Genomic DNA, 13977 nt, shown 5'->3' with positions numbered 1-13977 from the left:
TCAGCCTCATAGATACCACATCATTATACATACTATAGCAATCAGATGAACCGAGCCTCGGGGCTCTGAAGCTCCTGAGAGTCTCTCATTCTCAGAAATGCACGTTATCTAAAAATTTCTCCTAGAACAGATGGATGTCAGGTTCATACTCCACTTTTATTAGATGTCAAGATACTCGTTTCCAAATAACTTTACAGTTGTATGCTTTATTAAAACACTGAAACCATTTTATATGGTAGATTGTGAAGCACATTAGTCACAATTCTGATATTTTATGGGACATTTAAGAATTCGTTCATTTTACTGAAATAAATTAAAATTCCTTTAATATTAACTTTTTTCTTGGATAATTTAGAAATTATATTAAATTGTATGGTTTTCTGTATTATTATTTATAATTACCAATATATTGTGTCATATGTTTATGAAAGTGCCGATGAGGTCTGGCCGATTTAACACCCAGCTGAGAGATTACAATAATGAATTACTCGTTTTTTGTGAACATATTTTATGTCAAGTAAGCAGCATGTACCATAAATACATACTTTGCAGTTGAATAGAAAGGTCTGTTACTCAGTTTTGTGGGGAAATGCGGTATGGCAGAGTGACTTTTACCAATCACATGGGAACGCTTGCATAGAAAATTATAAAATGAGAATGATTGATGATTTACTGTTTGGCTCAGATGAAAAGAGATTTTAAGTTACAGCCACGTAGCGTGTCTCAGAATGAATGAAGGTGTTATTTGTCTCTCCCTCTTTCTCGTCTAGGTGCAGCAGTTGCCGGCATTTACAGAGTGGCAGGGAAGAACATGGCCCCCTTGGAAGCACTGGTGTGGGGCGTGGGACAGACCGTACTGACATTAATCATCTCCTTTTCAAGGATTCTCGCCACACTCTGAGGTTTATGTGGGCATGTCTTACTTCACATAAGGAAGCAGATGTACAGATTCTCTGAAAATGGCATTGTTAACAAGGGAATGAAATTGTACAAGAATGTGGAAGGAGCAGGTCAAAACATAAGGCCTTGAGTTGTGTGGGAAGATTGCCCTCTGGTGTTCAAGTGATTGCACTACCGCACCGCACCTTACGTGCCTCCGTCCCAGGCAAGGCGCATGACACTACGTGAAGCTACAAGAAAAAGCACCTTGTTTAGCTGCCAATCAGGTTAACACTGGCGTTGAATCATCGTTCTTAACAGTGTTGTGTTAAGTTACAGGGACGTTTTGAAGAATTGACATATGTGCCAAACTCTTTTCTTTTTTTTTTAACATTGATCATGTGAAATTTTCAAGTGTAGATGTAGATGAGTGCTGTGAACATATCTGACATGAATTCAGGTGGTGTAGTGAGATTTTTGTTTTGTAATGCTAAATCCCGTATGAGTGCTGCATACCGAATCATTTACTAGGAGACAAATTATTTGATTTTTAATGTTGAACGTTTCTGGGATTTAGGGCTTTCATATAAATTAGGCATTATTGTTACTTACGTGAAAAATAATACTTAATGGAAAACTGCTGAACTCTTTTAAGGACTCAAAGTAGATTTATAGGGTGCATCCTTTTCACTCACTTAAGTAACACTCTTTTAATAGTTTCCCTCATACATAAACATTCTATTGATATGAATTTAAAAACTTTATGGGTCATACACATTGATTGTAGCTTGTGTGTCACAAAAGTATAATTTGAAAATTTTCTTATAAATTTTGTAAGAAATCTGAAATGCATGTTGCATTCTTGACCCTTCTAAAGAAAGTTTTTGCCATGTAGCTCATGGAGGAAACATCTTTACAACTAGTATCTCAGTGGGATTATATCACTTGTTGCATATACCTTGATTTTTGACAAAACATAAGCAGTCTTTCATTCTAGAGTATTAACTGTATTTAAAGAGTGGCCTAAATTAGGCTATGAAAACAAGAAGCCTCATTTGTAGATAAGAAACATATAGGAAGAGTAATAAGCTATCTTACTTTGGGTATGTGGTAGCATCATAATTTCTCTGAGTAAAAATTGGGGAATATAGTAAATAATTATAAAATTTGGCAACAAATCTCAGCATATCAACACAGTATTGAATGCATACTTGAGTTATTCATTTCACTTGTTCAGCTCTTGTTTTATGCTGTTATTTAAGTTTACTAGAATCTGTGATGACATTTATTAGAATGAAAAAATCCTTAGAGGTTTTAAGAGGTTTTGACAATATGTAATTGTATTTAAGAGTACAAGAAGTAAGGGCAACACAGAACCTGGTGGAATTTGTCTCCTACTGAGATTTTTTTAATACCAGGTACAATTATATATATGGTAACTCAAAGGAAGAGCCAACTGCGGAAAATATAAGTTAAGGACAATCCAAACAATAATCTGATACTCTAGCCTCACTGTTTTATAACCTAATTTGGAAAAACATACGTTTCTATTAGGTTCCATGCAAAATAAGACCTTTGTTACCCACGGCACCGTTTCTCCACCAAAAAGCTGAGTAGTATCAACAACTCACCGATGAGGAACTGGGGGTATTTTACCAGTACGGAAGCCAGTTTGGGGCGGTGCGGGAGTTTAATAACACTGTGGCTTGGAAATTTGTTTTTAAAAACCCAAGAAGCAAGTATGCATTCTTAGAGATCTTTAAAGTAAATCTTAAAATTGATTCTTTTTATTATGTTCAAGCCTGAAATTGTTTTCATGTGTTCTTTATATTCCTGACATTTTCCTAAATTAAATTTAGGCCTAAATCTTCCAAGTCAATTTGATTTTTCCTTTTCTGTTAGACTTGAATTGTGTTCTTCCTTTACTTTGGTTATTCTTTAAATTCTTTAAATTCTTTGGTCAATAATTTAAAGTGTTCATATTCTTTGGGAGGAATTACCAGTAACATGTTGAAATGGTTTGAGATCTACAGAAATGAATATTTATTTTAACACATGGTTATTTTATGTTTCAGAAAGTTACCATGGTAAGGTAACATGGAACACATGGTTCAGAATCTGAAATTAGCCAGAAAATAACTTGGACACATTAAGTGTATGGCTGCATGGACCAAAGAGAATGAAACTCCTGTTTCTGCTCTAGAATGAAGTATGAGAAGGTGGATCAGTTTGTAGAGTGTCCTGCAGTTATCTCATTATCAAGTTGCTTTACGTTATGAGGAGTGTGTGTGTGTGTGTGTGTGTGTGTGTGTGTGTGTGTGTGTTTAACTTTTGGGGGAATTTTTGGTTTCTTTGTTGTTTTTAGTTGCTTCCATTGGGATTTTGTGCAACTGTTACTATTTCGATGTTTTGAAATGCAGTTGATAGTGTGAATTGATGAAATGTCTTAATAGCTGTTTCTGTGATGAGATTTTTAAAATGTTATTGGTTTTCTTATAGAGACAAGTAACATTTAATGATATATATCTACATACACATATATCATTATATACACATATATATATATAAAGCTGCTATATATGAATACAGTCTAATTGGAAAGCTTTTGTTCAATGAACACTTGGACATTATCGTGGAGAACTTGATACATTTGCTCAGTTGAGTGATCTTTTAAATAGGTTTAAGGAACTTTGAGATTTTTTAATTTGGGGTAAGTTTTCTTGGTTTAATAGTGGTAGAGATCCTTGTTTGTGATGTGACAAAAGCCCTTATTGATGTATTTGGGTTAAATCTTCTTAAAATTTACATGTGACTTAGCAGTAAATTTTCTTTGTGAAAAATGCAGGAGGGAAGGGGAGAATCCTCTGCAGTTTACACTTCGTTATTTTTAAAAATGCTTAATAAAATATTGCTGACAGTGAAATCAGTTCCTCAGAGAAGAGACGCCTATATGCCCAAACTAATTGTTAATTAGTTAACACAGGGAGTTAACATAAGGAGAGTCCTAAATGGTGGCCATATTCAGTGTTTGCAGGTTAATTATTCTTACTTTAGATCTTAGTGTTTACTGAACAGTGTTATAGTTTGTAACCCAATGTACTTTCTTAGTATTTGCAGCATACATTTCTACTGCCCCCCCAAAATGTGAGGGTTTTGTTTGTACTTTAAGTGAGAAATAAAGAAATGAGCTGCCCTGTGTATCATATATTTGTGATGTAAGGAACAGGAATAGTTTTTAAAATGTTCTTGGAAAACGTCTTTAGAGAACCTCTAATTAAGATGAGGAGAGTGGGGCTGCCATGTCAGTGTGCCCAAGCTGGCAGTTACACGCCAGCGAATTCAGTTTTGTAAACATTTTTGGTGGATCTACTATGTACAAAGTGCTGAACCTGGTATTTTCTGTAGTAAGTACAAGGATGACCAAGATGGGGTTCCCACTCTTGAGTCCCCAAGAGCTACCAAGATGATTTAAATCCTAAAACAGTTGGGAGAATATCTTGCTTCTAGCTGAGAGCTTAAGTCCTGTCTTTTCCCCCAATTCTGATTTTTCTCAGTTTATTAACCAAATGGAATACCGTGACATAGATTTGAATCCAGGCCCTCCCACTTGTTGACTTTTTGTTTATGATGGCGAAACAGTACAGTCAGCTCTCCATATCTGCGGTTCCACATTCAGGGATTCAACCAACCTTGGACTGAAATATTTAGAAAAAATTTCCAGAAAGTTCCAAAAAGCAAAACATAAATTTGCCCCACACAGGCAACTATTCATATAGCATTTACACTCTATTTACACCATTTACATAGCATTTACATTGTATAAGGTATTATAAGTAACCAATAGATGGTTTAGAGTATATGGGAGAATATGCATAGGTTACATGCAAGTACTACACCATTTTCTATAATGGCCATTTTCTATAAGCATCCTCAAATTTTGGTATCCATGCGGGTGCTGGAATCAATCCACTATGGATACTAAGAGACGACTCAGTATTTAACAGTAAATGATCAATAGTCATTATAATTTTTTTAAATACACTTTGCAATACCAATTGAATATATTGTTTTGTAAGATTCAACTGTTTTCTTCCATTTCTACATTTTCCCTACATATATTTTAAGATGGAAACTAAAAAATTTCTCTTATAATGTTGCTTCTCCTCTCCACCTCTTTAGTTTTTAAATCAGCAGATAGTTCTCTAAGAGCACTTTTGGGAATTGGTGGCAATGGAAATGGCAGGGCAAGCTGGATTCAGTATCAGGCTGTGTTTATTACTAGTTAAAACAGGGAAAGGGAGAAGTAGCCAGGATTTAGCCCTTACCTTAGCCTGCTTGCTTCTTTTGGATTTACTCAGCCAATATTCATTGAATCTCCACTACATGCAACTTACTCTCCTTGCTTTCGGGGTGGAGGGGTGTCCCCTCCCTCTGTGTACCTCCCGCCGCCCCAGCCTGTGGCTTCACCATGCGGGGTGAGAACAGAACTGGGCTGCAGTGTCTGCCACGTCCCTCCTTCTGTGGACCAAAAGTGCTTAAGCCCTACTTGTTGTTTGTAGCTTAAAAGGAAATACTTTTATTTTTAATTTATGTCCATTTTATAATTCAAGAAGTAACAAGATGTTAAGAGGACTTTCTGAAATGTTCTCAAGCTACTTCACTCTCACTATTACAAATGTTTCTCTCAGAAAGTCTTAATCAGAACTCTTCAAAGAGTTGCCATTTGTTTTTAAGATGGAAGAATGTGGAAAGTTACTGAAGAAATTCTAGTGACCTAGATTGCAGAGAAGTTTGGCAACACTTGGGTAACTGGGTAAACGGTTGTTTCTTTTAATAATCGGGTGAGAATCTCAGTGGTTAAAATTGACTAGTAATTTCCCTTATCTTCCTGTCCTTTTTATAACATCGTGGAGGAAGACTCTACAGCATAAAAAGGACATTATTTGATTAAAAACTGATTAACTTTTTCTAACATGTGGTAGCATTTATAGCAGAGGGAAGTTTAAAGACAGGAAGAAATGTCGGAGGGTTACACACAAAAACACAGACACACTTGATGAGGCACCCTGCGTTATGTGAACACAGTTTCCCCCTCTGTTAAGACTATAAACTACACTGTATGAGTACATTTAGTGCATGTTTGCAAAATGCAGTGTTTTTTTATATGTGAGACTAAACTTACCACAAAGCATTTTGAAATCGTACTACATTTTCGTGCGTGTGGTGGTAGGTTTGCCTACTAACTTAAGGATGTCTGTTCAGTGTAGGCAATGCAATGTTTTTGAGGAGGTTGCTGAAGTTGTTATCTAAAAATGTATCTATGAATTTGTTTAGAGGAAGTAATGCTTAATATATAAAGTATTTTCAGTAAATGTGGAGATATACCAGTTAATACACTATTAGATTAGTGGAAACACCCAGATTTCTGAGAGCACTAAGCTATGAACTGTAGCCATCTCCCCTGAGCTTAGGGGACTCATTTTCACATTCTTTACATTCATTGCACATATGTTGAACTTATGTAATAACCCTTTCCTGATTTTGAGAACTAATTTAGCAGTTTCTTAAAAATATTCCTCCCCCTTCCATACAGATGTCATATGGTAAAGTTTAAACATATGTACAGTTTGTTGATAGACTCAAAAGTGCTGGTTTAGAAGAGAATGTTCTTAACACCTTATGGTTATGCAGCTATAATCTTGCTGAAAATTAAATACTATAAGCAAGTCAAGAGAGCGTGGACCTCCTGCATGTTTTTTTAAATTATATCCTGTGCCCGTATATACCTCCCCTCAGTGGTGACATGACTGTCCCCATTTGGGAACTGTATTTACGTATGTAACTGAAACTGGAAAGCAGTGTTACATAAATATATAGGAAGAGGAACTATAATGCATAATCACCATAACTATAACACTTTTTCTCCTAAACATGTTACATATTGATAATTTCTAAAAAGCATCATTTTTATAGCCCTGTATAAATGAATGATAACTTGACAGTACTATTGGTGGTGAAAAGTTTCCTTTGTTTTTAAATTAAAGTATTTATACATCATCACTGAGTATCTTTGGGAAGGAACATTTTAAAGTTTTCTCCATAGAAGGCAAAATAGAGGCACTTGTTTGAAAAGTAATCAAAAATGATTTACTTTAATACTGGATGAGTTGATAGTCTAATTGTTGACACTTTCTTGGTATTTGTGATATCGGATGCATTTACGGTGGAGGAATTTTAAAAGTTCTGTACGTCTCTCAAACACATGCACACACATGAGCTCTACCAATATAAAATTCCACAGTATTTTTCATTTCAGTCCTATAACTAGGTAAAATTCATAGGATCCTACTGTAAAGTATTAACTCTCAATTCTAGTCATTCTAGAATGAGGGGATCAACTTTACCTTAAAGTTAATCAATGAAAATGTTTTTATTCACACAGCAAAAATACAGTTTACCTGATAGGTATTAAAAACTCACTTTCAAATTGTGTTAACTCTCAGACCACTGATGAATCATTTAGTAAACCACAGTGCAGTTTTTAAAAGCTAAATGATGCCTTAGTGCCTTGGAAGTTAAGATACTTTCGCAAAGTGAATTTAGTAAGATTCAGGATTGGTACACCTATTGCTGGGGATTCAGAGGTGAGGAACAGTGTAATTGAATTAGGTCCTTGCGGTTTAGTAAAAATCAGTTATTTCACCATTGACTATGACAGATGACAACTGCTTTCATTACATTTTCATGATGTGGTATTTGTCTTTTTTTCTTTTTCCAAGTAAGTTTGAAATGAGAGAAAATGTCAAGACAATTAAACGTGGAATTTTAAAATTCAGTTTTGTTGTAAATTAGAGAGTCTAGCGTGAACAGTGTGAGCTTTATATTGTAGTACAAGGGCAGACACTTCATGTAACTTTTAGGAATACGTTTACCATCAGGGATTTTTTTGGTTTTTTTTACTATAGAAATACTTAACGTACTGTGAAGCTTAAAGACAGGAAGAAGAAGCCTTGGAGGGGTAACGCATAAAAACAAAGGCGTATGTGATGAAGTATCCTACATTATGTGAACACAGTTTTCCCCCTTCTGTTAAGACTATAAACCACACTGTATGAGTATGTGTACTGCATGTTTACATAATACAGTTTAATTTTGAAGGGTTATTTAAAAAGTATGTTTATTTATAATACCTAACAAGCTGTAAATATTGTATACTATTGATTTTTAATTTTATATAAGCAATTTTTTATTTCCAATTCATGTACAAATCTCATTGTGTATATAGCATAATTTCCTGGATAACACAAACTTTGCAGTGAATTTTAATTATTTTAATTGTAGTAAGCATAGAAATGTTGCTCTTTATTTTAAATTATTTTTCACCACTCATTTTCTTCAAAGGGCAGCAATAAATATATGCAAGTTATTTTTGATTATAGAAAGTTGGTCTGCAAAGACAAGATCTAGATTCCAATTCACTGCTTTAAAGAAAAGATGCACAATTAACATCATCCACTGTCTAATCTCAGGACCATTTCTGAGGTCCACATGTGTCTCTCCTCTTTGTAATATACAGGGTGAACTCTTTACTGATACACACAAAACAACTGTTAAAAGTGAATCCAGCACTAAATGTCATTACACAGAATTTATTGGATTAAAAATTTGTAATATACAGTATTTTAATAAAGTTTCTGTATTCAGTTTCATGCGCTTATATATAAATAAACCTGTCTTCAAAAGCTTTATGGGGTGTTTGATTCTTTACGACATATCTTTTTAACTCATTCACTGTAGACTCAAGTGCTTCCTCTTACCCTTTTGTCGGGTTTTCTGGGCCAGTTTTACACTGGATTTGGAAGGTAGCATTGAAAAGGTGAGCAAGGAGTTTAAAAGACAAACTTGGCCTAGTGCATAGTTTTACCAAGGACCAGTGCTGGGCCACATAAGCATCTACTGCTAAGAATTAATGTTTTAAAGAGCCTACTGTCACGTTTATTAATAAATGGCTACCCTTTATTGAGTGCTTAGTATCTGTTAGACACCTCATAAGCATTCTTTAACACTTATGGTAACCTTTAGGTTAAAGGGATTACTAATAATTATGAACGTGATCCTTCACTTTACTAATGAAGCATTTGAGGTTCAGAGAAGGTGATGAATTTCTCAAGGTCACACAGCTATTAATGCTCAACTGGGGTTTTCTTACTCTAACCTATGTTTTTTCCCCACCGTGCTATGTTGGTTTCAATAGAGTATTCTGGGAGCTCTTATAATGAGATAAGATCTCATTTTTGACAAAGACCAGACAGCATTATGGGGATTTTCAAAATTATCAACTCAGAATTTGTATTGCCAAAGCTATGCATATTTTGAATTTTTGTTAGGGATTCCTAAGGGAAGGTACTAGGTACCCAACTAGCTTCCACTAATTCTCCTGCCTGAGGAGAGATTGGGGCCAACAGAGCCAGTCACTGAAATTGTTACAAACCCTGATGGAATAAAAACTTGCTTAACTTTAAAAATTGTGCAAGGAAAGTGGAAGTAAACATTTTTTTCACACATACTGACATATTTCATGTAATTACTACATTGAAATGTATTTTTTTCTAGGTAACTTCTTCATTCAACCGTAAGAATTATAAAGTTATTAAATATATTTCCTTCCTGACCATGAGTCTTAAAGAGTTCTTGAACAAAATATAAATCTTGAGATTAAAAAGAAATTTTCTCTTTTGATTTTATTCTTTTTGGCTCTTGAAGTAATATTTTTATAGTATTTGTAATAGGAAAAGCTATCTTTGGGTATTTTGATATTCACTGAGCGTTGAAAGCATGCATTGAATTTCAGATTTATTGCCACCTGTTTAGAATAAGACCAGAGGGAAAGGTAATCTAGAAGAAAGATGCTCAGTTCTTACACTGAGCTTGCTTTCTGATGGAGAATGAGTTGTGGAGGAAGAATATCTCAGACTTATCAAATGGATACTTATGTCATCTATGTTTTGAAGTTGAACCCTTGTTAATTCATAAAATGGTACCTAAAGTTTTAGGGTACAAAGAAAAAAGTAAACAGGATCTATGGCAGATCTTTGAGGAGGAGAATTGGGGTTCACCTCCAGCTTCCAATAGAATCTTAACAGAAGAGTCTGTCCCATTTCACTATTCCTGTTTATCTGCTTTTAATTTTCCATTATTCATTGTTATCAGACATTTTTCTTTTGGCCAATTTTATGAGTATTCTTCAGGCTCAGAGTTCTGGGGATTGAATTGCAAAATGGAATTGCATTAGGTGGTTTTCTGGCAAAGAAAGAGTTTCATCACTAGATGGTGCAGTAGTTCTATTTTATTTTTCCCTTGCTTTTGTCTTGGCCATTCTTATCTATGAACCAACCCGAATTAAATCAGTCTGTACTTCTGGACTCATTTCCATAAAATACATTCATTTTATTTTGTTCGGATAAAAATACACGTGAGGAAATTAAATACAAGAAAAACCAAGAGTTTCCATGTTATCACTAATTTTCCAAAAAGGTTAAAAAGCAGTGTTCAGAGGTTATTTACAAATTAGAAAATCACATTAATTTTGTGATTTTGGCAAATCATTAATCTGGACGTTGATTTATGTACTCTTCATAAATTTGTGTTCCAGCTCAATGCATAATGGTCTTTAATAGTCTATACTTTAATGATTTTTAATTGCATAGTTGGTCAACTTGTTGGGATAAAAGGAATATACCAACGTATCACAATCAGTCTTACACCATGAGACTTGGGTTTGAAGTCCTGCTCTGCCACTTAGGATATTAACTTGGGCCGAGTTATTTTACTTCTGTGATCTTCAGTTTTCTCATCAGTAAATGAGGATAATACCTCCTGGGGGCTCAGCAAACACTCTGTCCCATGGGCTTCCTCCTCTCGTGTGTCATGTGCACATAGAAAGATGATGTTGTTCTGGACTTTGCCATATGAGTTTTGATAATAAGTTCAGGTACCTCTATTTTCAAAGTCTGTTTCCATACAGTGCACCCTGGGATTTTAGAGAGGATTTGTTTCAGGTTTAAACTGTTCCACTGAACCGTGGGCTGCTTTGGCAGCAAAGTTGGCTGAGGGAATTTTTCAGAAACAGACCTCAGTGAAAAAGAGCCTGGTTAGAGAACAGAGTGGATAAACTTGCTCAGCTAGCAAATTCCTTGCATTCTCTAAACCAAATATGTACAAGATGAGGAAGCCAAAGCAGCCAACATAAATCCCCCGAAAGATGGTCGTGACTCGCCTGTCAGCTGTGCACATAGTCATCCACCACCTCAGATCCTGTTGCAAGTGGGCTTCTTGGCTTTGTTTATTGTTCTGCAGAGACAGCCAATGGTTCAAACACAGAGAAGTGTTGGTCTCTTCAGCTCCAGAATGTCTGACCTTAAAAGCTCAAGTCTTACTACACAGCGTGGTCTGTAATAGCCTCGGAGACAAACATGCACTCTAGGTCTTAAAGCAATCAGAACGGCACTTAAGAGACCAGAGAAGGGACCCAACAGATTTTCATAAAATGACACCTCTCCTGTCCCTTTTGCTTATTTTTTTGTGGGAACTGGTATTGGTGGGTGACTACAGGATGTGCTACAAGAAGACACTTGTGTTGTCTTTGATGTGGAAAATAATAGAAGGTACAGAGATGGGTGGGTGGCATTGTAGGGCTGAGGGAACAACAATTTTGAGAGACTTCAGACTTTTGAAGGCCCTGTGCATGTTGACTGAGTGGGAGGGTATCAGACCTGGGTCTTCTCCCTGGTTCTGACCCCTTGTGCAACAGGAGAGCTCATGTTAGACTTAATCTCTCTATGACAATTTCTTCTGCGATAAACATGGAAATAGATTAGCTTCTTTTGTCTTCTCTTTAATGCAGGTTGAAACTTTCAATGGGACAACATCAGTATAGGTCTGTTCTTGGAACTCTTTTAGACCTGGACCAGTTTGACACCTTGAACTTGACATGTGCCATATCTACTATAGTTTTAAGCTTTAATCCATCTTTAGATTTATTTGAAGATTGTCTAACTTGGAGACTTTTTGCAAGGTGAATTAGAAGGGATGAACATTTCAAATCTAAAGTATAACTTCTGTTGTATTTTTTTAACAAGTATCTGGATAAACTATGTAAGGCCTATATTATTGATAAGGTAGACCTTGTAATAATGTTGGCATTCAACTTTCACTCTCAAACCATTTTCACATCTATAATCTCATTTTACCCGCACAATTTGTTCTTACTTGGAGGAAAAGAAAAAAATGTTTTTGTTTTTGTTTTTTTAATCAAAGTAATTTACCTGGTTAAACACAGGTCTTTCATGAGAACTGGGCAGCTGTTTGGACAAATGCCAATAATAAGAGCAGACCTGAAGTGGCCGCAGCAGCCTAGAGGCCTGAAGAGATCCCCGTGGAAACTGATCACTTCCTGGGTAACCCATGATCGGCTCATTCTCCTGCCACAATGCTTTGGCTTAAGAGTTTTTAACTCTTAAGGATGCAGAAAGGCCCACATGTGTTCACACAAGATCTTACTGGGGCATTAACCTGTTTTCTTCTATCAGAAATATCTTACTTGTGATGGACATCTTCAGACATAAGAGTTACATGACAGTGTTGACAGAATGCTCATTATCAGTAGAGGTGCCACCAAATTTAATTGTTTTCCAAGATTTCACTTAACTGAGCAGATATTTTCTTTCATAAATAAAACAGCATGATTTTCAGAGACCCTTGTGTCAGCTTAACTGGTTTATCCATACCACCAATTATCTGGACAGGAAAAATTGCCAAGTCAAAGCAAAACACTTAAGTCTTCCTGGACATTTTGAATCCAAAACAGACCAAAAGAAAAAAGTGTGATTTTGGTATCACAGAAATGGGAGGCAGCGTTTTACTAAAATCTGTAGACTGAGGCCTGCAGTGTGTCAGCAGCAGGTTTGCTGGCTACGATGGAAAACATGAACAGCGTGCTGATTAACCTCAGAATCAGGATCAAGAAAAAACACATCCACCCATGACATCAGGAATCTGTGGTATCTGAAACTGTATTGGGAAACTATTAAAGGCCTGAACAGAAATTTAGATTACAACAGTGCCCATAAACAAAGGCCAGCTCAACGTTATGACAACACATCTACAATGGAAGGACAAGAGGCAGAGATAATAAACTGACAAGTAACCCTAAAGGAATTTTTGCCTGACATTGAAATTTGCACCACTTTGCAAAGATCTCTTTATATTTTCAAGCGTTTCTTTCTCAAATGGATATAAACCTTGTATTCGCTCACCATGTCCAGAAGGGGGCAGAGGTGGTCAAGAGTCAGAGGGCTTCTTTACACGCACAGATGAAGAATTAAGAGGGACCAAGTAGACATGATTTTTTGCAAAAGAACGGTCCCCAAAGTTAACAAGATGAGCCCTTCAAATAGGTTCTGCCACTAAAGCAGGACTTTTTCCATAAGCTAAAATGAGGACAATCAAGCTAATACCTTTAATACTGGAAAATATCAACCTGAGAAATGTATCAAATCATCTGGTGAGGTTCCAGTTTTATGACGTATACCTCAAAAAATTCGATGGTTATCTTAGCTGTTACTAATCCAGTCTGGGCTCATCCTCTTGTCCAAAGCTACCAATAAATCTGGCTTTTTATACAATGATAAATTTGGTAAAATAAGGCCCAATCTCTTTAAAACTTCCCAGGCTTATCTGTTTTTTAAGCCATGATGAAACACGGGTCAGACTAAATGTAAATAGCACATATTAAGTGTGTGCTGAAGAGCCTTCACTGGGAGAGGATCTTGAGAGAAAGAATTAGCTGGACAAGTGAGTTTGATAAAACTTGTCTTCTACATCCCTGTCTTAGAGATTCACAATTCATACAAGCATGTTAAAGACTTTCAAAAGCTTTGAGTTAGGAACTCTATTTGGCTTTGTTTCATTGCCATGAATTCTCTGAAGAATGTCTATCGCGGTAAGAGAAATCTCTCGCTTGCTGATTCTGTGGACTCCTAGAAAGCATTTCCAAGCGTATTTAAAAAGTTCTACCTGGCATCACCAGGTAGATCTCCG

General features: G+C 35.9%; 1 protein-coding gene across 1 annotated transcript in view; it reads left to right on the top strand.

Annotated features, from left to right (window-relative positions):
• The window catches only part of TMEM170B (transmembrane protein 170B), a 41877-nt gene extending 36711 nt beyond the window's left edge, over positions 1-5166 (top strand). Inside the window, exon 3 of the mRNA XM_082847835.1 lies at positions 771-5166. Within this exon, the coding sequence (XP_082703961.1) occupies positions 771-901 (131 nt within the window). The 3' untranslated portion in view covers positions 902-5166. The remainder of the gene's footprint in view (positions 1-770) is intronic.
• Positions 5167-13977: the final 8811 nt, after the last annotated feature.

Source organism: Leucopleurus acutus (assembly GCF_964270905.1).
Source record: "Leucopleurus acutus genome assembly, chromosome: 10".
Classification (NCBI taxonomy): domain Eukaryota; kingdom Metazoa; phylum Chordata; class Mammalia; order Artiodactyla; family Delphinidae; genus Leucopleurus; species Leucopleurus acutus.
The sequence above is the reverse complement of the archived record's forward strand: the minus strand, read 5'-3'. Positions and strand labels throughout refer to the sequence as shown.